Here is a 27,993-nt window from a genome sequence, read left to right on the forward strand (position 1 = left end):
GAAATTATTGTTAATAAATTATAGCTGACAATTTTTCTCTATTTTTAACTTTGAGCTAAGAAAATTGGAAATTTTCAAAAATCGGGAAGTTATTTTTTTGACCCCATTTTTCAAAAATCGAGTTCTTATCAGATCTTGACGTTTTGAGGTCCTAGGAAGCTTCCCTGAATGTTTTCGCGATGATGTCCGCGCGCGCGTGTGTGTGTGTGTGTGTGTATGCGGGCGTGTGCGTGTATGTATGTATGTAACCCTTTTATCACTTTTGAACAGCTTGACCGATTTCATCGCGGTTGGTGCCATTCAAAAAGGCTTGATCAAACTTAGATTTCAAATACACTTTGAACCGATTCGGACCGGTAAATTTTGAGAAATCTCAAAAAAACTACAAAATAATTTTTTTTTAAATGTAGTTTTTTTGGAATTACTTTCAAACGGCTGTACCGATCGATTCCAAACACTCATCAGCTGTTAACATAAAAAAACTACAATTTTACTAGGAACTATTGCAGTTGGTTGATTCATGACTTCGGTGCTTCGTGAGAAATTGTTTTCTAGTAATTGAGTTTAAGTAAATTTTTTGAATTAATCGTGTAAATTAAAATTAATGAAATATTTGTGTCAAAAGTCTTAGTAAAATCACTTGGATTAAAATTGATTAAAATCAGTAAAATCAATTAGAATAAATTTTTAATAGTTCAAAATAAAATTGATTGAATTAAAATTAGAGTCAGTTAAAATCAGTTAAATTGTAAATTCAAATTATTTAGTTAAAAGTAGAAAATAAAACCTTTGTTAATTGCGCTCGAAAAAAAATTACCAATAGTTGAGCGATAGAGACGCAAGACCGAGATTAGATTGGATTAATTTTTATTTATGCCAAGGCTCAGGCCAGATGGCAATTTTAAATACCATAGAATTTACAAAAATGTAAATAATGTTAATAACAAATTAATGTAAGTATATAAACTTAAACATAAATCAAAATAAAAATATTCAAAATTCATGGTTAATTGATTCAACTGATAAACAGCTAATAAATTAAGATAATTTATCAATTTTGAACACTTGGAATCTTACAGCAATTTTCAGAAAGATTGCTCTCTTGTACAATAATATTATTAGTGATCCAAATTTAACAAATAATCAAAGATTTTATTTTTGAACACTTCAAGACTAGATAAGTTCACAATCTCTTCCGGTAGTTCTTCCCACAAGCGTATTACATTCACTTGATATGAATGCTTTATGAAAGTCGTAGCAAAATGCGGAAACTTGAGAGTAGAGTGTTTTTTGACTGTTAACCTCTGAGCGTCTGACTTCAGTCTCCTCAATTAACCAATCTTGCAGGAACTTGGGTTTACCAACTTGGAGTAGTATAAAGAAATGGCAACTCATGAAATACATTCTACGATATTTCATAGAGAGCCAACCCAATTCTCGTCGATAAGGTGTTATATGCTCATCATTCTTAAGATTAAAAATGAATCTAACTTATCAATTTATAGCACGCTGAAGTTTCAAGTCATTTTCAGATGTCGAGTGTATCAGTATAATGGTACAATAATCAACAAGTCGTAAGATGGTTGCTGATACTAATAATTTCCTTATGTCAGTTGAAAAAATGTTCTTCTAAACTTTGAGAGAGTGCAGGACTGAGCTTACTTTGCTAATCATTTGCTTGACATGATGATTCTAACTTAGGTTCCTGCTGATATGTAATCCCAAGCTCTGTGTGGTATCGACGTAAGGAATTATGACACCATTTATAATAATAGGTGGCAGTTCAAAATTACTGAGCTGTTTCAGCTTACTATTCGAACTCAAGATCATAGCTTTGGTCTTGGACAAGTTTATCTCCAAGCCATGCTTCTCTGCCCAATCAGCAACTGATTGTGCATCAGCGTTGACCTGCCCGACTGTTCCTGGTAATTGATACAAAAAAAAGTGGAAGTAGATATATTTGTCTTCAGGAAACAGCCTATGATTGCTGTACATAATTTTTACATATTAAGTATTAATATTGCTTGTACATAAACTAAAATTATTTCTAAAAATTATTATTAACAATTTTAGCGATATCAAATAAATTTTGAATCTTATCCGATTCAACAAAGAACTCTAAATTCTAAATAACATTTCAAATATAGAGAAATACTAAGATCAATTAAACAATAATTGAGAGCATTAATGGTCATCAAAAGATTTTTTAATCATCCAAATTTAATAAATAGTCAAAAATTTTATTTTTGAACACCTCAAAACTGCTTGAGTTAACAATGCCGCCAGGCAGCTCCTCCCACACTCTTATCACAGTTACTATAAATAAGCGCTCCAAATGAATAGTAACAAAGTGAGGTAGTTTGAATACAGTATATTTTTTAGCTACTATTCTATTAGAGCGTCTCACGTCAGTATCTTCAAAGAATGCATCTCGTAGATAGCCCGGCTTACCGACTTCCAGCAACTTATAAAAGTAACAGAGTAAAAAATACAGTCAACGGTATTCCACAGATAGCCAACCTAGTTCTTGACGATAAGCGGTGACATGTTTATCTCGTCTAAGACCAAAGATAAATCTTATTGAGGAGTTTACTGCTCGTTGCAATTTTAAGTCATTATCACAAGTAGCATCAATAAGCACAACAGAGCAGTGATCAATATGTGGCAAGATCATCGCTGAAACCAATAATCTTTTGATATCAGTTGAATAAATATTTTTACGAACTTTCAATGAATGAAATGCTGAGTTCACTTTCCTCGTAACTTGTGATACATGGTTATTCCATGATAAGTTATTACTCAAATGCACGCCCGAGCACTTTGTCAAGTTGACATAAGATAATGCCACTTCATCAATCACGATAGGGGGTAATTCTTCTTTAGCAAGTCTTCTTAATTTACTATCTGATCTCATAATCATAGCCTTTGTTTTGTTAAATTTATCTATAGTCCATGCTTCCGAGCCCACGACACAACTAATTCAGCATCGAGTGTTACCTGTCTGACTGCTTCATGAACTTGATAAATATAAAAGTGCTGGTAGATGTACATATCATCAGCAAAATGGCCATGCTTGCAATGAACCAGCCAGCGGACCACAGAATTCACAACTATCAAGAACAATATCGGTCCAAGAACAGGTCCTTGGGGAACTCCTGAAGATATTTGTAGTAATTCATTGGGAATCCCATGTCATTTAGGACTGACTGAGACCTATTTGATAAATATGAGAAAAACCAGTTAATAGTTTCCAATGAAAAACCAATTTCAAATAGTGCAAGCAGCATAACCTTGGAATCAACATAATCGAAAGCCTTACTTAAATCGAAAAAGACTATAATAGTCAGTTTACTCCCATCCATAGCTTGATTGGAAAGGATTAAGTAGCGGATTGCCTTCCAGATACTTTGTCACCTGAGGAGCAATAATTCTTACGATTACTTTAGCCAAATGCGACAAATTTGCAATTGGTCGAGTGTCTGAGGGAGATCTACACTAGTCACAAAAATTAAGGGATATAAAAAAAATTCCAAATTTTTTGGTGATTTTCAGCGAGCTGTAACTCCGAGGAAAATGATCGCACAGAAAAAAAAAAAAAAGCAAATTGTAGCTCCAAGTGTCTAGTTTTTAGATATGACCATGAAAATTTTTTGTCATCGTCTGGTCTGGAGAAATCCTAAGAAAACTACTGAAAAAAAATTTTTCGAAATTTTATTTCGTCTTAAAAAAGGTCTACGGGCTTCAAAAAAATTTTTTCGATTGTTTCGTTTAAAAGCACTTTTAGTAAATTTAATACCCTTTAATTTGACCTAATCAAAAAGCCTGTACGATAATTTGCCGCGGAGTTATCGTCAATCAAAGCAAAAAAGTTTTTTTTGACTTTGGAAATCAATAACTCTGGAAATAATGACCGTATAGGAAATCGAAGAGGGTTTTGAAAACTACACAATATTCTCTATAAGAAAACGTAAACCGCTTTTGAAGAAAAAATTTTTTTTGAATTGAAAACTCGGACTGAAAAAAAGACAAAAATTCGCATAATTAAGGATATTTGGATAACTTGGTATAACGTTGGATAAAATGGATGAACGAAGGATATCGTTGGTAATTTTTTAACTTCAAAGTGTCCCCTAAAATCCCTAAGAAATTCAAAGCGCTGCGATTTTTTGTTCATAGTGCCCAGAAGCTTCAAATTCTGTGTTTTCGCAAAAATCACCATTATGAGCAATTTTGTGATTTTTATTCATTTTTCCATTGAAAAAAATTTTTTTTTTCAAAATTCTTTATTTTTTCGATCAAAGAGATTGATTTTTCAAGAAATTTGAAAAAAAAAAAATTTCAATTTTTTTCGAAAATTTTTTTCGAAATTTTCTCAATTTTTTTCGACTGTTGTTTTACCGCCGGCATTAGCGTTACCCAAAGCGTACCACGTGGAGGTTGCTCGGTCGGATTTACGCTTCTCACACACGTGCGTGTGTGTGTGTGTGTGTGTGTGTCTTTGTCTGCGTGTTTGTCTGTTTGCAGCTGCCGAATGACCTCTGTACGCACGGCAGTAACTGCTCAGTACCGTGTATTGCCACCTCTGTTCCGAATCACAGCTCGTAAACGCTCTTGCATTTTGATGCATCGTCGAATATCACGTTGCGAAATTCCTTGCCAACAACGTAACAACGCTTGAGTCAACTGATGAAGATTGTGCAGTTGCGGATAGTCTCGCCGCAATCGACGCCCAAGCATGTCCCAAACATGCTCATTTGGGTTCAAATCAGGACTCATCGCTGGATGATTAAGCGTTGTTACGTTGTTGGCGCGGAGAAAAGTTCGCGTACGAACTGCAGTGTGAGGACGAGCATTATCCTGCATCAAAATGAACCGTCTTGTCCCCATGCGTGTGCGCATAGGCAGGACGTGTGGCTCCAGAATTTCGTCGACGTACCTATCGGCAGTCAACGTCCCACGAACGATGACCAACGGGGTTCTGGTATTGAAGGACACGCCTGCCCACACCATGACTGATCCACCATTGAAAGCTGTAACTGGTCTCGTAAAACCATCCCGATCTCGTTCTCCACGACGGCGCCAAACGAGAGATCGTCTATCGCTGCCATGAAGACAAAATCGAGATTCGTCAGTCCATAATACACTGGTCCACTGTCTACGACCCCAATGGTGATGATCATGAGCATAGGCCAATCGGGCTCGGCGATGTCGTGGAGTGAGCATAGGCACGCGATTTGCGCGTCTAGCGCGTAGTCCTTGCTCTCGAAAGCGATTTCGAACCGTCGATGCTGATATGTGTTGTTGGGGAGGACGTTGTCGACGATTGCGAAATTGATGAGCGATCGTGTGGGCATGCGCAGTAGGGTTTCGACGAGCTTCTCGAATGATAGCTCGATCATCACGCTCGGTAGTGATTCGTAGTCTACCTTGACCCGGACGACGATCGTAACTTTGAGTCGCGTTAAATCGGGCATAGGCCCGACTGATAACGGACTGGCTCACTCCCATAGAAGCTGCTACTTCCACCTGACTGTAGCCCTCTTGAAGGAGGGTAACAATGCGAGCCACATCTGTGGCAGCTAAATGTCGACGAGGCATATCAAAAGGTGCTTATCAAAAAAAGCTTACATAAAATTCACGTAAGGAATTTAGGCTAAAAAGAAAACGTAAAATTCAAGTTTTGTGTGAGGAAAAGCCGAACTCCGCGGGGGTATATCAATTTGTTTTTATTGAATTTTTAAAATGAGATTTAAAACTAAGGCAGTTGTAGCGGACAGAAAAAATTGAGTTAATTTTTTTGACAATAGTGAAGCATTCTGAAGACGATAAAAAAAAAAATTAAAAAAAAATTTTTGATAAAAAAATTTCGAAAAAATTGAAATTTTTTTTTTTTTTTTTCAAATTTCTTGAAAAATCAATCTCTTTGATCGAAAAATAAAGAATTTTGAAAAAAATTTTTTTCAATGGAAAAATGAATAAAAATCACAAAATTGCTCATAATGGTGATTTTTGCGAAAACACAGAATTTGAAGCTTCTGGGCACTATGAACAAAAAATCGCAGCGCTTTGAATTTCTTAGGGATTTTAGGGGACACTTTGAAGTTAAAAATTACCGACGATATCCTTCGTTCATCCATTTTATCCAACGTTATACCAAGTTATCCAAATATCCTTAATTATGCGAATTTTTGTCTTTTTTCAGTCCGAGTTTTCAATTCAAAAAAATTTTTTCTTCAAAAGCGGTTTACGTTTTCTTATAGAGAATATTGTGTAGTTTTCAAAACCCTCCTTCGATTTCCTATACGGTCATTATTTCCAGAGTTATTGATTTCCAAAGTCAAAAAAAACCTTTTTGCTTTGATTGACGATAACTCCGCGGCAAATTATCGTACAGGCTTTTTGATTAGGTCAAATTAAAGGGTATTAAATTTACTAAAAGTGCTTTTAAACGAAACAATCGAAAAAATTTTTTTGAAGCCCGTAGACCTTTTTTAAGACGAAATAAAATTTCGAAAAATTTTTTTTCAGTAGTTTTCTTAGGATTTCTCCAGACCTGACGATGACAAAAAATTTTCATGGTCATATCTAAAAACTAGACACTTGGAGCTACAATTTGCTTTTTTTTTTTTTTTCTGTGCGATCATTTTCCTCGGAGTTACAGCTCGCTGAAAATCACCAAAAAATTTGGAATTTTTTTTATATCCCTTAATTTTTGTGACTAGTGTAGATGGTGTCATTTTATTCAAGGGTATTATAAAAATAATCTTCTAAATAGCAGAAAAGATTCCAGTGTCAAGAGATCTGTTGAATAAAGTAATGAGAAAGAGTGGAATTTGCGGAAAGCAATCTCTCAACCATCTTAGATCGAACCCATCAGGACTCTTGCCTTTTGATTTAGAAACAGTAAGATGTAAGGCTTTTGTTACATCTACAATATTAATTTTAGACCAATTAAATGAGTATTCAACCTTCCTAGAATGCTTCACAGGTATCAAATTTAGAAAATCAGTGCTACATGGTGGATGCTTTCTGACTACATTAGCATAGTATTCGTTCAACTCAAGTGAATCAAAGAAATTCAACGGTGGCGACGGATTTGACTTTATGAGTCCAAGATATTTTAGTTTGCTCCAGACAATTGAGCCACGTGGTAGATTTAACAGCGCATTTTTCAAGTATTCTTTACGCGTATGATTCAACTGGCTTTTCAATTCTTTTCTTCTTAATTTGTAAAGAGCAAGCAAGTTGGGATTGTAATTTCTTCTGGCTTTCTTGTAAAGTTGATCTCGCTCTTTGTACTTCAATTTTAATTCTTTTGTAAACCAGGGCTTTCTATGTCACCGTATCTTTCTTGTGATTATTGGCGCAAAAGCATGTAAAGTTGATAAAGTTTCGGTGATGAAAATATTCAGAAGTTCATTTGGATCTGAATGCTCTAATACCGTATCATAAACATTTACTGAATTTATTAATGAGTTTGATAAAGCTAAATGATCACAGTTTTTTAAATTTGTAAATGTAATTTTTTTATCAATTTGCATATAGTTTTCAACAAAATACTGGCAGAGTAAGTAATCGCGGCCATCAATAAATGGAGAGTCAGATTTGGCGTAAGAAACTAACTTACTTTCATTGTCTAACAGAATCACATCTAGCCATGAATCACAGTTATTTTTATGGACTGTTGCCCCATAAGGCACACAATACAGTGATGATTCAGTGATAGAATCTTTTAAATTATTAGCAGTATAGCTATTTTCAACTAGATTACAATTTAAATCACCAGCTATGATGATGTTATTAAAGTTTGGAGCAACTTTGGTGTATATATCAAAGAATTCTGTCAAGAAAAGAACTTTTGGTCTACTGTAAATACAGAAAAGTAAAAATGCATTCCAGTGGCTAGAGTAACATCAATTATTGAGAACTCCGGTTGATTTACATGATCTGAAGATGAAATATGTAGAATTTTGACTCTGAATGACTCATGAACTAAACAAGCTACTCCACTACCTTGAATATAACAAACTGTATTTGAGTGTTGTAAATTTCGGTCTCTACGGATTACAAAATAGTCATCAAGTGAAAAAATATTATTACCAGTAGATGGTTTCAGCCACGTTTCAGTTAAAACAATAATATCAGGCTTGACTTCATAAATTAAATTCTAAAATTCAGTCTTGTGACCAGTAAAACTGTTCACATTTAGATTAAGTACAGTTAAAGGTGAGGACACTTTCTTATTAGAGTTATTTATCGAATCGACTAAGTGCTAATCTAGTTTAATAAATCGGATTCACAGGCTATAATGAGCTTTTCCGAGTTGTCATCCTTTTTGACAAAAATGTTCCCACTTCTAGCCCAAGCATACTTGAATTTTCCTATTTTTGCCTCCTTCTTAATTTTAAGTAACAATCGGTAAGTCTCCAGAAGTAAAAATTTATTGACGTAGATGGAACCTTTAAACGTCGCATTTACAAGAGTTGGAAAAACTTTTTTCGCAGAAAGATTTCCTGACTTACTTTTTCTGTCAATAATAGAGTCATTAATATTGGAGTCGACATTAGCGAAATTATGGAAGAATGTAACATAGGCTTATTCTGTTCATGTGGCCGCCTGTTTTTATTTTCAAAGTTACGAGAATTCAGAACACTATTTACTAAATTTGGCCACTCTAGATTGTTTAAGACTGCAGCTGAAATGTCATCTTAGGTTAGGCTTTTTGCTACTGAGTCAGGAATACCTGCAATAACTAATTCCGCAGTACGACCTGGTACTTGTAAAGATGGAACTAGTATTGATTTCTCAAGATTAGACAGTCTTTCAGACACTGAATCGAGGTCAGCTTTATTTGCTTCCTATAAGTCTTTCAGATGTGAACTAATCTGACCAATTGACTCAGAGTTAGTATTAACATTAGAAGTAAGTGTAATCAAATCCGCAGCAGTAGCTTTTTGTAATTTTTGAACTTGTTTCAATTTCTCACTCAAGTTATCAAATTTCATATTTGCTGAGATTTCTGAATTACATAACTTCTCCATTACGAGAGTTATTTTCTCATCAAGAGATTTTTCAGCCCAGTTAACTGGTAAGTTTGACATTGTTGCTGAAGTAATAGATGGTAAAAAGACCGAATCAGCACTCGGCGATAGCAGCGAAGTTGGTGTACTTGGAGACTTTAGGGATGAAGTTGACCGTGAACCGTAAATGTACGTTCAAGTAGTGAAGAGCTCGCGGACTTGTAGCTAGAGACTGAGGAGGTAGTTAAATCACTGGATTTTAGTGAGCCTGGTCTCCTTGTTGCTTTGTCCAAATTTCCCAAGAGATGATTTAACTGTTTCCTGCAGCAATCAGTAAGCGGCCTGTTTTTTATATAGTCTCGCGCATAACCTGGGTGAAAAGGCTGCTGACTAATGTTACAATGAACAGATGATTTGACAGGTCTTTTACATTTGACACATATATCATAGCTAAATTTGTCATTAAAGACAAATTTAGGAACTGGGGAATGGAGGATAAAAGGCGAGGGGGACCTTACTTAATAGGAATTTTTGGTAACCGAAAAAATAATTTGGACAGCCCGAACCGGGACTCGAACCCGGATCGTTTGGTTACGCGTTATAGGCTCTATCAGTTAAGCTATCCGAGAGAATGTCCGTAACTACTAAATTGATTGATTGATTGATTGATTGATTTAGTTTTATTATGCCAAAGCAAATGCCAAATGGCAAAATTTCAAATACAATAGTATATATACATTTTTACAAAATCACAAAGTTATTTGTGCAAGTACACAATCTAACAACATTATACTTATTTTATAATTTTGAACTAATTCATAACTTTAGACTAATTCACAATTTCAAACTAATTCCAAACTAATTCAACTTATAAATACTTATATTTTCTAGAGGATAATTTACCACACTTTACAATCTAGTAGTCTATTTCATTTCTATAATCTTTATATAGAGACCGCCACCAAAAGCGTAATTACACTACGTTAATTGTCCAAGTTCAGTGAGAAGTCAAAAGCTTTATTTTTAGACACCTTTAAACTACTTGCATTCACAACATCACTTGGCAACGCTTCCCACATCCTAATTACTATTACAAGAAATGATTTTCCAAAATAAGTAGTTGTAAAATTAGGAATTTTTAAAGCAGTATGTTTTTTTGCAGCTGGCCTTTCCGAATGTCTCTCATCAGTCTCCTCAGTAAATAAATCTCGCTAGTTCACAGGTTTACCAATCTCTAATAATTTATAAAAATCGCAGACCATGTAATACAACCTGCGTAATCTGATAGATAACCAGCACAGATCACGATGATACGGAGTAATAAGCTCATCTTTTCTCAGATTAAAAATAAATCTAATTGAACCATTGATTGCTCGTTGTAACTACAGATTATTTTCAGAAGTACAGGCGATAAGTATTACTGAACAATAGTCAATTAGAGGCAAGATGGTCGCTGACACCAGTAGTTTCCTGATTTCTACCGTGAAGATATTTTTTCGAATTTTTAGACTGTGGAGAGCTGAGTTTATTTTCCTACTCATCTGTAAGACGTGGTTGTTCCAAGACAGGTTACAATTTAGATGAACTCCCAAACATTTTGCTGACTTGACATACGGAATCACAACATCATTGACTACTATTCGCGGTACATCGAGATTTTTAATTTGTCGGAGTTTACCATTTGAGCTCATTATCATAGCTATAGTTTTTGATAAGTTGAGCTCTATCCATACTCTTTCGCCCAGTTCGCAATTTCTTGAGCATCAATACTGACTTGCCTGACAGCTTCTTGAATCTGATAACTGAAAAAGTGTTGATAGATGTATTCATCATCCGCAAACAATCCATGTTTGCAGAAGACAATGCGTTTTGCCACTGAATTCATAACTTCCAGGAACAAAATAGGGCCAAGAACAGAACCTTGGGGTACCTCTGATGAGGTTTTCAAAATTTTTATTGGAGTTCCTAAATCACTTAATAGTGATTGTGATTTATTCGATAAGTAAGAAAAGAACCATATTATAACTTTCATCGAATAACCTAGTTTAAAAAGAGCAATCAGAATTGACTTTGGATTCACATAATCGAAGTCCGTGCTTAGGTCAAATGAAACTAATATGGTCAGTTGGAACTAATGAGGTCTGTAGGTTCTTATCCATTGATTGCCTAATGTCATCAGTAAGCTTCAATAGAGCCGTTTGCGTACTATGGTGTCTGCGAAACCCAGATTGGAAGGGATCAAACAGGTTATTGCCTTTCATATAAGTAATTACTTGATTTGCAATTAATCTCTCAAATACTTTTGCGAGATGAGATATATTAGCAATTGGCCGGGTATCAGACGGAGATCTGGGTGGCGTGATTTTGTTTAGAGGTATTATTTATATATATGGGTTTATAATCTGCTCGTAACTTTATATAATTTTAGAATATTTTCTAAATTTGGTATTTAGAAGGTAGCCATATATAATAGCTAAATTTGTCATTAAAGACAAATTTGGGAATTAGGGAAATAAAGGATAAGGGGGAAGGAGAGGACCTTTACGAAGTAGGAATTTTCGGTAACTGAAAAAAGTAATTCAGACAGCCCAGACCGGGACTCGAACCCGGATCGTTTGGTTACGTGCCAAAGGCTCTACCAGTTAAGCTATCCGAGACACTGTCCGTAATTACTATTCAGTAACCTAATAAGACCTATCGAGTAATAAACACCACCGTCCATCTTACGGTAAAGAGCCATATATAATAGCTAAATTTGTCATTAAAGACTTTATAATAATAAATACTGTTTTCCAAATGTCAGGAAAGATGCCAGTATCGAGAGTTATATTGAACAATGCTGCCGGAAAAAACGAAATTTGCGAAAAGTGATCTTTAAACCATCTCAGTTCCAATCCGTCCGGACTTTTCCCTCTGGATTTCGATAAGGTAAGATGTCGAGCTTAAGTGACATCAACAATATCAATTTTTGACCAATTAAACAGACAATCGACTTGTCTGGTATAAGTCGCAGCCAAAGAGTTCACAAAATTGATGCAACAAGGTAATGTTTTCTGACATTTTCAGCATATTATTCATTAAGCTGAAGTGCATCAAAGAAGTTCAACGGTGACGACAAGTTTGATTTGATGAGTCCAAGATGATTTAGTTTACTCCAGACAATTGAACCATACGGCAGATTTGAAAGAGTAGTCTTTAAGAATTCTTCACGCAAATAATTTACCTCAGCTGTCAATTCTTTTCTCTTCAACTTGAAGAGAGCGTATATTTATATATATATATATATATATATATATATATATATATATATATATATATATATATATATACACTACTAGAAAAAATTAAGGGATCAAAAAAAAATTCCAAATTTTTCGGTAGTTTTCAACAGGCCGTAACTTTGAGAGAAATGGTCTTACAGGAAATAAACAAAAAGGAAATTGTAGCTCCAAGTATCTAGTTTTTGGATTAGAACTTCAAAATTTTGTAGCCTCCGCGGTTTCTGAGTAATCGTAGAAAAACCAGCAACAAAAAAATTCTCAAAATTTTTTTAGCTTTTTTTTTTGGTCTACGGGCGTGGAAAAAATTTTTTTAGCTTAACCACCATAAGGATCGGATACTTTGTTCATTTAGCTTTAATTTCTTTTTTTAAACACCCTGATACGTCAACTCCTCGCTGAGATATCTGTCTTCAAATGGAAAAGGATCTATTTGTCTTTGATTATAGATATCTCAGCAACCAATGATCGCACAGAAAGTTAAAGATGGGTTTCAAGAACTTGAATAAATTCCGCTTAAAGATTGTCCATTGTTTTTTCGAAAAAAAATTTTTTCTTTCCGTCACATGAATTTGAACATGCAACAAAAAAAGGGCTTTTAGTGGTTTTTTGGAAAATCAAGCGCTGGATCGAAAATATTACGGAAACCACTAATGTTAAGTGTGCCTTCTACAGTTCAATATGTCCACAAAAACCCTACAAAGAATCAAATTAATCCAGACAGCCGTTTTTTTGTTTCACTTGATCGAATTTTTGAAAAAATTAAAGGATCACGTTTTTTGCTCTGAAAAGCTCATAATTTTTAAAAATGAGAAAAAAAATGGTTTTTTCGCGCTTTTTCCACATTTTTGTTCCAGAAAGTGCTTAAATTGAAAAAAAAAAAAAATTTAAAAAAAAATTTTTTTTGAAATTTTTTCTCTTGAAAAGTTTAAGAAAACAATTACCGCCGGCATTAGCGTTATCCAAAGCGTACCACGTGGAGGTCGCGCGGTCGGATTTACGCTTCTCTCTGTGTGTGTGTGTGTGTGTGTGTGTGTGTGTGTGTGTGTGTGTGTGTGTGTGTGTGTGTGTGTGTGTGTGTGTGTGTGTGTGTGTGTGTGTGTGTGTGTGTGTGTGTGTGTGTGTGTGTGTGTGTGTGTGTGTGTGTGTGTGTGTGTGTGTGTGTGTGTGTGTGTGTGTGTGTGTGTGTGTGTGTGTGTGTGTGTGTGTGTGTGTGTGTGTGTGTGTGTGTGTGTGTGTGTGTGTGTGTGTGTGTGAGGTATTTCAGGAGAATTGAGACCCGGTGGCTCGTCAGTTCCACCGTATTTAATGACTCCAAACTCATTCTCTGAAGGTTTTTGTTGGTTCAATACCGGGTGTTACCACCCCTGTTTTCAGAAACGGCTCTCATACGTTCAGCCATGTTTATGCAGACGGTAATTTGAGGCTGCGGAATGGTATTCCAAATGTGCTGAAGCGCGCGCTCCAAAGCAGCTAAGTTCTGCAAATTTGGATACTCTCTGCGCAACCGACGGCCCATTATGTCCCAAACGTGCTCTATGGGGTTGAGATCTGGACTCATTGCTGGGTGTCGCAACAATGTGATGTCATGCCGCTCAAAGAAGTGCCGGGTAATGTTGGCTGTGTGTGGACGTGCATTATCTTGCATCAATATGAACGACCTCAGATGTTGTCGTCTGCGCAGAACAATGGGCCTTAAAATTTGGTCGATGTCACGTCTAGCTGTCAAATTTTCGCGTACAATTACCAAAGGTATTCTCCAATTTCGTGAAACGCCGCCCCACACCATAACTGATCCACCGCCGTAGGCAACGACTGGACGGACAAAGTTCTGGCGAAAACGTTCTCCACGACGGCGCCAAACGAGAGGACGTTGATCGTTGCCATACAGATTAAAACGAGACTAATCAGTGAATAAAACATTTGTCCATTCCCTCAAGTTCCAATTTCGATGATCGTAAGCATACGCTAAACGAGCTCTTGCTGTCGATGTCTTGCTGTCAACAGGGGTACACGATTAGGATGTCGTGCGTGTAACCCAGTTTCACGAAGACGGTTCATGATTGTTCGAGAGCAAATGTTTCGCACTTGATGCCGTCGTCGCTGTTGCTGTTGTTGTTGCTGTTGTCTGCGATTGGGGAAGTTTCGAGCGACAATATTCGCATTGACGAAAGGTTGTCGTCGAACTTCTCTAACAATTGTTCGATCATCGCGGGCATTAGTGACTCGATGGCGACCTTGTCCGGGGCGACGATGATATTGATTCGTCTCTTGGTATCTGGTATAAGCTCGAGATACGACAGATTGACTTACACCCATCCGGATAGCAACTGCATGTTGAGTATAACCTTCGTCGATAAGAGTCACTAACCGAGCGACTTCCACCTCCGATAAATGTCGTCTAACCATGATTAAGAATCAAAAGTCAGAAATTTTCAATTTTGACCAAAAAATTAAAAAAAAATTTTTTTAGCGCAGAGGGATTAGTTTTGAAAAAACTGTTGAATGAAGCGATTTGCTAAGGATTCACAAAAAGAAAAGAAAAAAAAACTCCGAAAAGCGTATGAAAAAATCGAAATTCGATTGGGGGTATTAACTTTTTTATTAATTTAATTAAAAGGAGATCAGTAGAATCAAGGAATGCAGCGGTGGAAAGGTGATAAAAATCATTGGGCGATGGTTTTTGAGTTTCCTTAACTTGTTAAAAAAAATTTTTCCAAAAAAATTTTTTTTTAAATTTTTTTCGAAAAAATTTTTTTTTGAATTTTTTTTTTTGAAAATTTAAGCACTTTTGGAACGAAAATGTGGAAAAAGCTCGAAAAAACCATTTTTTTCTCATTTTTAAAAATTATGAGCTTTTCAGAGCAAAAAACGTGATCCTTTAATTTTTTCAACAATTCGATCAAGTGAAACAAAAAAACGGCTGGCTGGATTAATTTGATTCTTTGTAAGGTTTTTGTGGACATATTGAACTGTAAAAGGCACACTTAACATTAGTGGTTTCCTCAATATTTTCGATCCAGCGCTTGATTTTCCAAAAAACCACTAAAAGCCCTTTTTTTGTTGCATTTTCAAATTCATGTGACGGAAAGAAAAAATTTTTTTTCGAAAAAACAATGGACAGTCGTTAAGGGGAATTCATTAAAGTTCTTGAAATCCACCTTTAACTTTCTGTGCGATCATTGGTTGCTGAGATATCGATAATCAAAGACAAAAAGATCCTTTTCCATTTGAAGACCGATATCTCAGCGAGGAGTGGACGTATCAGGGTGTTTAAAAAAAGAAATTAAAGCTAAATGAACAAAGTATCCGATCCTTATGGTGGTTGAGCTAAAAAAATTTTTTCCACGCCCGTAGACCAAAAAAAAAAACTAAAAAAATTTTGAGAATTTTTTTGTTGCTGGTTTTTCTACGATGACTCAGACACCGCGGAGGCTACAAAATTTTGAAGTTCTAATCCAAAAACTAGACACTTGGAGCTACAATTTCCTTTTTTTTATTTCCTGTACGACCATTTCTCTCAAAGTTACGGCCTGTTGAAAACTACCGAAAAATTTGGAATTTTTTTTTGATCCCTTAATTTTTTCCAGTAGTGTATATATATATATATATATATATATATATATATATATATATATATATATATATATATATATATATATATATATATATATATATTAGAGTGTCCCTTAAAATTCAACTTCAATATATTTTTACGCATACCTTCTAAAAAGTTTCGTATGGACCTAATATAGTCTAGAAATAAATATTAGCCCGATTTATAAACGATAACCCGTGCCGACTTGAGTTTTTAACTTGTCCATACAAGTTGCGCGGGAGTAGCGCGGCGACCTGTTACTGCGAGTTTCAATTGTCATTTTATAAGTGATTTCTAACATTTTTAGTGCGTTGTTGTTTATTTTGGGGTAATGTCTGTTGAATTACGAAGTGATAAACAAAATATTTTCCTTATCGGACTGCCAAGCCACCAGATAAATGGTGCAAAATTACCATCTAATCGACAAGTTCTTACCGTTTTATTTTACAATATTCGTGATGTCAAGCTGACTGTTAGTGAAAGTGCGAATCTTGTTATAAGAGAGTGCATTATATTTTGGGAAAAAGCTAGAATTCCTACGAAGGCAATCCCTAACTGCGTGAAGAAACTTGTTGATTTATATCATGTTTGGAGGGACCTGCAAAAAAACTGTAAGAAAACTCAGTTGACTTTCAAGAATCGTGAAAATAATTTTGTAAAAGACCTTGATAACTTATTTGATATTGCACATGCAGATGCCTTTGACAGAATGAAGATAGAGGAAGACAAAGATTTCTTAAGGAAACAGAGAGAGCCCGGTCGACCGGGATGCTTAGGTGGAATCGACAAAAATTTGGCGGAGAAAGAAGAACGAGTTAGGCAAAGACGATTGGAAGAAGAGGAAAGAAAGGTAAAACAAAGAGAGTTATTGGCAGTTGCATCTACTTCTTCGATAGATAACTTGGAATGTCTTGAGAATTCGGATGAGGAACAGATTTCGAACTCTGAACTTAGTACTCAGATTCCTTGCCCTGAAAAAAGTTTTAAAAGAGGCACAAAAGTTTAATAACTCCAAAACTGGTAGCAGCTTTAGATCGATGCCAATTAAGCATAAGGGACTCAGTTTACATTCTCCATGCGGTTGTAGAAGCGCTTGGTCTGAACAGCGATGATTTCCCTATAAACAAATCCTCGATTCAGCGAGTTCGTACTCAAGCGAGAAAATCCAGGGCAGAAGCAATAAAAACTGACTTCCAGAATAATTTGCCTGACGTAGTCACAATTCATTGGGATGGAAAACTATTACCTGGATTGGATGTACGAAGTTCAAAAGAAGAACGCTTGCCAATTATTGCTTCATTTGACGATAGAGAACAGCTTCTTGCAGTACCGAAATTAGAGAGTTCTTCTGGAAAACATCAAGCTAAAGCCATTTCAACTGCTCTCTTTGACTGGACCCTCCATGACAAAGTACAGATAATGTGCTGCGATACAACAGCTTCCAATACTGGCCGTTTCAGTGGAGCTTGTACTATTTTGGAGCAGACTTTAGAAAGGGAATTGCTGCTTTTTGCTTGTCGTCATCATGTTTATGAGTTGGTCCTTAAAGCTGTTTTTGAAACAAAGGTAAAACATATTACAAGTAGCCCAGATATTCCAATTTTCAAAAAGTTAAGAGATAATTGGAAAAATATTAACACTGATAACATTGAGTCACCTCTAAATTTCGTTGAAGCACATATTGGTAAGACAAACATTACATCTTTGTTAACTTTTTATAAGACTGAACTGGAAAAATCTTTTGTTAGAGACGATTACCGCGAATTGGTTGAACTATGCGTTGTGTTCTTAGGAGGAGACACAGAGAATAAACTAAAACTCAGGCCCCCCGGAGCTTTGCATCAAGCGCGATGGATGGCGAGAGCAATCTATTCTATAAAAATATGTTTGCTTCAATCGCAACTTAAAATTACTGCAAAGGACAAAAATGCTCTACAAGATGTTTGTTTATTTATCGTCACCTTGTATACCAAACCTTGGCTCGAATGTACAATGGCAGTTAAAGCACCTAACCAAGACTTGTCCTTTTTGAAAGCTCTAAAAGAATATGAAAAAGTAGACGCGACAAGTTCCAAGGCATCCATAAGCAAGTTTATTCATCATTTATGGTATTTGTGTGAAGAAACAGTCATGTTATCACTCTTTGATGAAGAAGTTGATACCAAAACCAAGACAAAAATGATTAATAATTTAAACAGAGACGAAAGTTCAGATTCCTCTAAACGCTATGTCCCATCGAAGGAAGATATTACGCAAAATTTGTTTGGTAAGTACTTAATATTTTCATGTTTCTTTTTCAAAGTTTTGAGGTTTAGTTTTTGCTTATTTTAATGGTTTTTTCTTTATTTCAGATATGACGCTGGATGATTTTGTGACTCAAAGAAGCAAACGATTTCTATCTCGACTACAGATCGACGACAGTTTTTCGGGAAGACGTATCTTCGTGGGGTGACAATCTTGCTTTTTTGGAAGCTAGAAGGCGATTAAGTCGTTTGAAGGTCGTAAATGACACTGCTGAAAGAGCTGTTAAATTAATGCAAGATTTTAATGGTCTTATCACGGCTGAAGAAGAGCAAAAACAGTTTTTGTTGCGTTGTGTTCAGGAACATAGAAATCTGTATCCAGACTGTAAAAAAACTACACTAAAGAGAAGTTACCCTAATTAATTATTATTATAATTTGTATTTAAATAAAAGTTTGTATTGATATTTTTTTAGTTTTACTCATATTTACTTTATTTGTTGCATTTTAATTAGTTTTGGATCAAACCAAAATGTCAGACCAAAACACCGTTTTTTATTAAACTTTAGAGCTCGGTCGGCACGGGTTGCAATCATGCTACAGATATGAAATTTCATATTTAAGTACATTTTAGCATTTATAAAAAAATTGGAGGGTATGCGTTTCGAAATTCTAAAAAAATTTTTTTTTTGCCATATAAGGGACACCCTAATATATATATACATAAACTTTTGAACCATATGCATTTTCCTCGACTTTACTCGACGAGTTTAGTCGAAATATAGCAAAATTATCCAAAAGCCGGTGACTCACGAATGATGAGTGTCAGCAGATGACTCAGAAATGTACAGCACTAGTTTTTACAATGCTAGCTACTATGTCCTAACCATTTTAACCTTATTCTTTTTCAAAACACCAGTAAGGACCGTCCAAATAGTAATTAATGCTATTATCTTTCCGTGTGTCAAGCCTAGAGCAGTTTTAGACAATTTATTTTACTTGTTATTGGGTTCGCTACTGATTTCTAGAGAATAGTCTAATTCATATTTACTTACATGAAGAGTTCCCCATTTTCCATCTTCGACTCTAACTAATTCATATGTAAATCCAATTTCATCTGCAAACTTTTGTAGTAAGTCAATGCAAAATCCGCTACAACACTGATACAAGCTCTCGTTCCGGTATGCTGATTGAATATCTATTCTGTAATTTTAAAAATTCAATAATCTTTATTAGTCGTTAAGTCTAGATACGAATAAAATTTGTTTTGACACTTTTCATTTCTTTTCATATCACTCAGATGAAAATACAGTCAACATAGTTCGGGAACAGATGTTGTTCGTCAATCAGTAAATAATATTTAGAACGCATCAATCAGGTTAAGAATATTATTACACCCAAGGTGTCAGCTTTCTGGTTACAAGAAGCACCATTTAGCCTCATTCGATATGGAAAAGTAGATTTCTAAAGTATATTTGCGTCACAAAATGAAGTAAGTGGTACCCAAAAATCAATTTCTAGATTGCTCCCATTTCCAAACCAACTGACAAATTTCGTTCATCTTAAAACGTATCTAAAGTAATTGATAGAGAACTAAATCTACTAAGATTCATTAAGATCGGTTGAGAATTGTGGGTACTGTCACATACAGTAATTACAAAGAACAACGAATTGCTTGCAACTAGTTTAGGTCGGTACAATTGATTATGCAGTTTTTGTCTTACTTGTTTACATGCATCACATCTATATATTCCCGCCTGTTTTTTATATTGTTGATCAGCTTTCAAAAATACTATGCATGTTTCTGATGTCCTATCATAATAATAACAAATTATTTTGAATAGAATGCTAAAAATAGAAGAAATTTTAATTAGAAGAAAGGTTTATGTTATAAGTACTTCTGACTATCAAATCCTGTGTCGCTACACATTTGAGAAGTCTCCAAATCTTTTAAAAATGTCCAAAAGCTTTCCATACTACTAAGAATATAATCACTATTTGTTGATTTATTAAGTTTAACATTAGTTACCTGCAAATATATACAATTAGCTATATCCAGTAAGTCATTAAAAAAAATATAAAAATTTCTTACAAGTATATTAAGTCTTATCGATTTTTACCCGAATCTTTAAATCATACGATATGTAATCTAAGCAACAAAGAATTACTGCCGGTAAATCGAGATGGTCATCAACCCAGCTTCCTTTTTTTGGTAACTTACATATTTCTAAATTCTTTATCAATTCTTGAATTGAAAATTCTGAATTGATTGCAGTTAACTCGGGATCATTGTGGCTAGTCTGCAAACATGTAAAAAAATTGAATTAAAAAGAAAATCAAAAATATTATATTCACGCAGTTGCTCAATTATTAGAGTCTTAATCGATTAGTAAACAATATTAACAAGATTAATGATAGAAATATTTCAAGTTTTATTTCAATGCAACTATTAAATCTTTTAAATAAAATAAAAAATTGGAAGAATGTACATTAGTAATAGGTAACAAGTTGACATTTTAATTATTATAAAAAAAAACAACGAATACTATTAATATTAGCACCGATTTATAATTTTACATAGAAAATATTTCAATACTTGAATACTTGCTCCAATAATTTATAATTTGCCGATCGATTACCATACTTCATTACATTATAAATAATTCTAGTCATACTTGTTCAATATTACTAGGTTCAACTGAATTGTCATCAAAAACCGCCTTGGCTTCTATGCATTTATAATCGTGCAATATTTGACTTGAATGTGATACATCATTTTCCTGTGAAATTAGTACAATCGATGATATTAAAAACAGTAATTAATACTTGACAGCTGAACTTTTGATTTACGTAGATATAATTTTCAATTGACTTCTTACGTTTGTGTTGGCATTTACAAAAATATTTGTAACAGGTATTGTTGAGCTGATATTTTTATGTAATGTTGGGATGGCACCAGGTTTGAGTATTATTTTCTTTCGTTAAGACACAAATGGTTCTTGATTAGGAATAATAATAATATCTTTGCGAAGAATATATTCTTCTTCAAAATGCAAATCACAAATAAAAATGTCAACATTCGAATCTGACACTAAATCTTGTCCCAAAATTTGACTCCATTGTCTAACAATATCAGGGTCCTACCAAAGAAAAAGAAATTTTCTAATTACTTATCAAAATACTAATTTCAGTATACAAGACTATTAATGATAATGATTAAATTGTATTGATAATAAAATTATAAGTATCATTCACAGACACTCCTCTGCGGCAACTTGCGCCTACAGTGATTAATTTTTTCAAATGTCATATATGATATTCAAATTTTTGTTTTTTTCCAAATGGGAATGTACTTAAAATTAATAAACATTAATAAATATAATTATAAATCTTATTATTTTATCAATGAAATTACAAATTTTGGGGTTATACTTACTTTTGGCAGCTTAAATAAGGAGTTTTTATCCTGTTGTAAATCTTTTTTACATTTTTTATTATTCTTACTGTTTTTACAATTCACCACAGCACAATTTTTAACCATTTTCAATTTCATAAAACGCTTATTTGTTAACTATGACCACAACAACATTCAATAACACTATCTAATGTTTATAATAAAACATGTTCTAAAAATCAGAACTTTCTAACACTACCGCTGCCTTGCGGACAAATAGTGTATCCGATGTTTCCTCATTATTACGGACGCAAATACGGCGAGAAAGCTTATGCCGATCGTTCTCCTTCTATCTAGGCTTCGTCTTGTATACGAAGATTCCTACTAAATTTGGAATCCGTAGAATTTACAGATTGAAATTAAAACTTTAGATTTTAACATCTACCCTGCAATCCCTATCGGAAAAGGAATTTTTGTAAATTCGTTTTGAGATGATCTCCTCATGACAAATAAAAGATTCCTACTAAATTTACAGCTTTTAAAAGCTATGTTTTGGAACTTTAGATTTGTTATTGTTAACACCCACCCCACAGCCTTTGTTGGGGGTGATTCGTCGTAAAATTCTCTGATAGATTAATTTATGTCAGATGTAGAAGGTGTTCATAAATAATTTTTCAATTTGAAAAATTCCTACTAAAGTTAGAGTCGATAGGAGCTATCGACTAAATTTATGGCTTGAAGAATAAAAATTTTAGTTGTCAATACCCACCCTTACCACCCTCTGTAGGGGTAAGATATCGCAAAATTCATTTACCAATTATTATTTTTACATCACTTACTAAGGATTCTTACTCAATTTGAAGTCGATAGAAGCTATAGCTTGGAAATTAAAAATTTATATTGTTAATAGACCACCCCGCAACCCCCTGTGGCGGTGAGATATCGTAAAATTCGTTCATAGATGATTTTTATTTCTCTTATAAAAGATTCCAACCAAATTTGGAGTCGACATAAGCTATAGTTTAAAAACGGGAATTTTTTATTGTTAACGCTATCGCAAACCCCTATGGGGAAGGAGTTTCTGAAAATCCGTTCTTAGCTAACCTCTACAGGGCAAAAGCAATATTCCTACCAAATTTTTAGTCTCTAGATCTCATAGTTCCAAAGATATCGTGATGAGTCAATCTATCTATAGAACAGCTCCTGTATATTGATAGAGAATAGAAAAAATTAATTTTAAATACTGCAAATTGAGAGTTTGTTATAAGTTATTCTTTCATGTTTTTTAAAATATTTTTAAAATTTCTATGTTAAGATTTTTTTAATTTATTTAAAAAAATTTTTTTTTTATTATAAAGTCGTTTAATCCGATTGTAGATTTAAACCATAATGGTGTCTACTTGTTGATGTAAGCTGATGTATCAACTAGCAACAATATCATTAATATTTATTTTTAATAATTTTTTTTAGTCTATACCTGTTTATTTGTAATAAGAAATTCGAGGCATTATTTATCTTTTATGAATTTTTTACGCAGTAGAGAGGACTCAGTACTGGACTCTTCTTAACCCGAATATCAATCTTACGTGACTTAAAAGTGACTTGCGGTCTTGAGAAAGACCTTTGTCGAGACGCCTGTATGGTGTTTGAGCCAATAAACTACTGAGACAGCCCTGAAATTGGCTTTGCGGTAACTCAAGGTCACTCGCTCTCAGAAGAGAGCTAGGTATTTGAGCTCTGAAAAGAGCTATTCGTTTTTCGAGCTCTAATAAGAGCTATTTGTTTTAAATGCTCCGAGAAGAGCTGTTTTAGTTGATTACTAGTCTCTGACAACATGCCTTGCGCGCTTACAGCGGGCTTCGTTAATATCGAGAAACTACTTGAGGGGATCCGTGTTGTAGAGATGATCCTTACTGTTGAGATGGTCCGTACTGTTGAGATAGTCCGTACTGTTGAAATGGTCCGTACTGTTTTGGCTTTCTTGAAGCGTTGGAAATAAGCAAGCTCGGCGCGCTTGCTATTCCGAATTTTACTGTAGATTGCAAGCCTTGCTCGCTTACTGTAGACTTGAGAGCTGGATCACTGCTGGTTGAAAGCACAGGTACTAATGGCTCGAGGCTCGTTTCACTGCTCTTTATATACCATCGTTGCGGCTGAGTTGCTGGGAGTAGGGGAATAAAAATGCTAGCTAATAAGATGGCTCGGTTCGAGGTGAAAGTGGAAGGTAACTTAGCACCAATGAGAAGGCTTCGGTCGAGTTGGAAGGGGAGCTGTAACTGAGCTGGCTAGCAAGAGCTCTCTTTGCGGTCCGCGCTCTTCCAAGTACCTAATTTTCACGGTCGTTGGCTTGTTAGGCACTTGTCGAATAGTTTACTTTTAATAGTTAACTTTTTCATCAAATTTCAATATTACGTTCAAACAATCATTTCAGAATCGATATATTTGAATGAGTATATGTTATACTTTAATTTTCATAATATTCAATAATTATAAATAATGTTAAAGTTAGTTATTTTCCATCCATAAACAATATTAAGTAACACAATAAATGTAAACAATAAGCCATAATGCTGCATTACGCCGTAGGATTAGTTTACAAGAATGATGAGATATTCAATCACCTATCGGTCGTACGGCGTAGGGGGTTAGATATAGGTCTGGCAAATCCGTGACTCGAGTTCGATTCTTAATTAGGTTAAATGCGTTTTTCACTTTATATTTAATGAATAGCAAACTTAGGTCTATAAGAGGTGCCGAATTTCGGAAAATCTAATGTGCGCTTCATACAAATAAAATCAAGACAAATATTCAATTTAATATACTTAAACCAGTTCGCAGGAAAGCGGACATACGATGTTAATCATCATACTAATTGTCAATTCATTGCGACGTTTCGGTCATGTAATTGACCTAATTTATGTTTGTTAATTTTAGTAAAACAGTAAACCTGAATGATGATTTTATCTTAATTTCGTTAGATGTCGTTTCTCTGTTTACTAATGTAAGACAAGATCTAGTATTGAGAGTAATTGATTTGATTTAAGATAACATTGCGGTTTTAATTAAAGTTCCAAAAGATGTATTAATTAAGATGATCAGTTTTTGTTATACGTCAAGTTATTTTATGTTCAAAGGTCAGTTTTATGCACAAATAGAAGAGAGTAACATGGGTAACCCAGCTAGTCCCGCTATTGCGAATGTGGTCATGAATTATGTGATAGGTCAGATTGTAAGTTTGTTACCATTTAACATTCCATTCATTAAATTTGAAACAGGATACACTGTTACCCGTGATAGCTATTACGAACTGTTATGAGTTCGATTAATTATCGACGCGGCACCAGAGCGCGATGGTCTCGGGCATTTTAGGTAGTTGGGAGAGGGGCGATGGGCCAGAGTGAGGACAAGTGAATTTGCAACCAGGGGAATTCAGAAGAGCTTGTACCACCAAGCATTTCGGGCACAATTGGAAATTCAGGTAAATATCTAGTCGCACGTCCACTTAGTTGGAACCCAACCGATGTTTTATAATTGTTAATCTATTCTAATTAATAATTCACAATATACTAATCCAATTGTACGTCTAGGAAATATTGCGGTAGGAAAGCAGAAGGAAATCCCCGAGAATAACGAGAGCGACGAGGACGGCAGCAGAGCAAGGGCCGTAGTAAAAGTAGGCGGGAAGGAGTCGTCGAATTTCGCAAGGTATCTGGTTATGTCTCGTAGGCGAAAATTGACTGTGGTTTTTACCCGGTCTAACTTTCTCTTCTGGCAAGGTTTTAATTACATTTTGTTGTATTTAGTTAATTTAATTGATTTTATAATTTAATTGATTGTGGTAAAAAAATTAATTATTAGTTGCTAGAAAATTCTGTGGTCCGATACCCAGAAAATTATTGGATTGACCTTGAGGTGAAATTTTTTGATAAGTTTTTACGCGTTGTTTTGACAACGTGGTCTACATACCCGTGAATTAAGGTACGGTTTCCCCTCTGTTTCACGGGTATAATTTAAGATATTTTTAATTAAGATTGGAAAATTAATTTTATAGAGGGCGTGTGAGAATGTTTTGTAAAATAAATAATTGGTAACACGCATTATTAATTCTATTAATTTCAGAAGATTTCTTAATTCTCTCTGCCCTGTAGATTATCTCTCATGTTTCTTCCGGTTTCGAGGACACCGTTATAACAACCTGGTGGCGCTCTTAAAATTAATATCTAAATAGTTTTAACATAGTGGAAATTGACATCTGTTAATAATTAAGGCTGCTATTGATCGGGATAATAAAACACCCCGTTACAAATTATATGTTGATAATACGATAGCAGTATTACCGAAAAATGAAGTCGACAATGTTTTGGGTTTGTTCAATAGTTTTGATGATGATATACAGTTCACATTGGAAATAGAGAAAGAGAATCGTATTTCTTTTCTAGATATCTTGATAGAAAGGAGAGATGGTTGTCTTATTACTAATTGGTACATCCAACTGATAAGTTCTGGTAGACTGTTGAATTATGACTCAAACCATTCTCGATCGCAGAAGGTTGGAATGATTACGGGGTTATTGGACAGAATGGTAAGGTTATATAATAAAGATCATTATCAAAAGAATTTGAAACGGAGTACACGGAGCCTTTTTTATCCCGAGAAGGTCTCCGATCCGTGTCAGTTAGTTATTGACCGATTTCCCAGGGCGCTGTGCTCCAAAGTACTCGGGTCAATAGTTGTAAGCTAGTAAGTAAGTAGCCGAGGTGGTAGCACCGGCCCCGAGAGAGAGAGAGAGAGAGAGAGAGAGAGAGAGAGAGAGAGATTGATTGATTGATTGATAGTTTATTAATGCCCAGAAACTATAATAAAGATCTAATATAAAAATTTATATTTATTTTATCTGATTCAACTAACATACTCAATAAATTATTCAATTAATAACAGCTGATAAAAGAACAAAGTTGGAGAATTTAACACTTAGAATCTAACAGTAATTATCAGAGAACTTATCACTTTACAATAACAAAATTAATAATCCAAATTCAACAAATGGTCAAAAATTTTATTTTTGAACACTTCAAGACTAGATGAGTTTACAATTTCTTCAGGCAGTTCTTCCCACAATCGTATTACACTCACTTGGAATGACCGCTCCATGAAGGTCGTAGCAAAATGCGGAAACGTGAAAAGAGAGTGTTTTTTGGCTGCTAACCTATCTGAACGTCTGACTTCGGTCTCCTCAACAAAAGCATCTCGTAGGTACTTGGGTTTACCAACTTGAAGTAGCTTAAAGAAGTAACAACTCATGAAGTACATTCTACGATATTTCACAGTAAGCCATCCCAATTCTCGTTGATAAGGTGTTATATGCTCATCTTTTCTAAGATTAAAAATGAACCTAATTGAGCAATTTATTGCACGTTGAAGTTTCAAGTCATTTTCAGATGTTGAATCTACTAATACGATGGAACAGTAATCAAGAAGTGGTAAGATGGTGGATGATACTAACAATTTCCTGATGTCAGTTGAGAAAATGTTCTTCCGAACCTTGAGAGAATGCAAGGCTGAATTAACTTTGCTAACCACTAGCTTGACATGATGATTCCAACTTAGGTTCCTACTGATGTGTAATCCCAAGCACTTGGTAGTATCAACATATGGAATTATGACACCATCTATAATAATAGGTGGCAGATCAAAGTTACTCAGTTGTTTCAGCTTGCTATTTGAACCCAAGATCATTGCTTTGGTCTTGGACAAGTTTATCTCCAAGCCATGCTTCCTTGCCCAATCCGCAACTGATTGTGCATCAATGTTGACCTGTCTGACTGCCTCTTGTAGTTGATACATAAAGAAGTGTAGATAAATATATTTGTCATCAGCAAACAGACCATGGTTACAATACACTAACCATCTGACAACAGAATTCATGACAATTAAAAACAGGATTGGACCAAGCACAGAACCTTGAGGAACACCAGATGAAGTTCTAAGGAGCTGAATTCGAGTCCCAAGATTATTCAGTATTGACTGAGAGCGATTTGATAAGTAGGAGAAAAACCAGATAATTGTTTCCATTGAAAAACCAAGCTCAAATAACGCAATCAGTATGATCTTGGGGTCAACATAGTCAAAAGCCTTACTCAAATCAAATAAGACTATTATGGTAAGTTTATTTTTGTCCATCGCCTGCCTAATATCATCAGTGAGCCTCAGTAAAGCTGATTGTGTGCTGTGATGTTTCCTAAATCCGGATTGCAAAGGATCGAGTAACTCGTTATCCTCCAGATAGGTTATCACTTGATTTGCAATGATTCTTTCAAACACTTTGGCCAGATGGGATAGATTTGCAACAGGTCGGGTATCTGACGGAGATCTACGTGGTGAAGTTTTATTCAAAGGTATAATAAAAATAATTTTCCAAATGTCAGGGAATATTCCAGTATCAAGAGATCTATTAAATAATGC

At 34.7% G+C, this 27,993-nt stretch overlaps 1 protein-coding gene across 2 annotated transcripts in view; it reads right to left on the reverse strand.

Moving 5' to 3' along the window:
• Nmdar2 (glutamate ionotropic receptor NMDA type subunit 2) overlaps window positions 1-27,993 on the reverse strand; it is a 786,854-nt gene that overhangs the window by 419,108 nt on the left and 339,753 nt on the right. For both annotated transcript variants that reach the window (XM_074237486.1, XM_074237485.1), the window contains one exon: window positions 19,193-19,340. In XM_074237486.1, the coding sequence (XP_074093587.1) occupies window positions 19,193-19,340 (148 nt within the window). The remainder of the gene's footprint in view (window positions 1-19,192; window positions 19,341-27,993) is intronic.

The sequence above is a fragment of the Cotesia typhae genome, unplaced genomic scaffold (genome assembly GCF_013202065.1).
Source record: "Cotesia typhae breed Kobodo isofemale line unplaced genomic scaffold, CoteBio_Ctyphae contig_22, whole genome shotgun sequence".
Taxonomy (NCBI): Eukaryota; Metazoa; Arthropoda; class Insecta; order Hymenoptera; family Braconidae; genus Cotesia; species Cotesia typhae.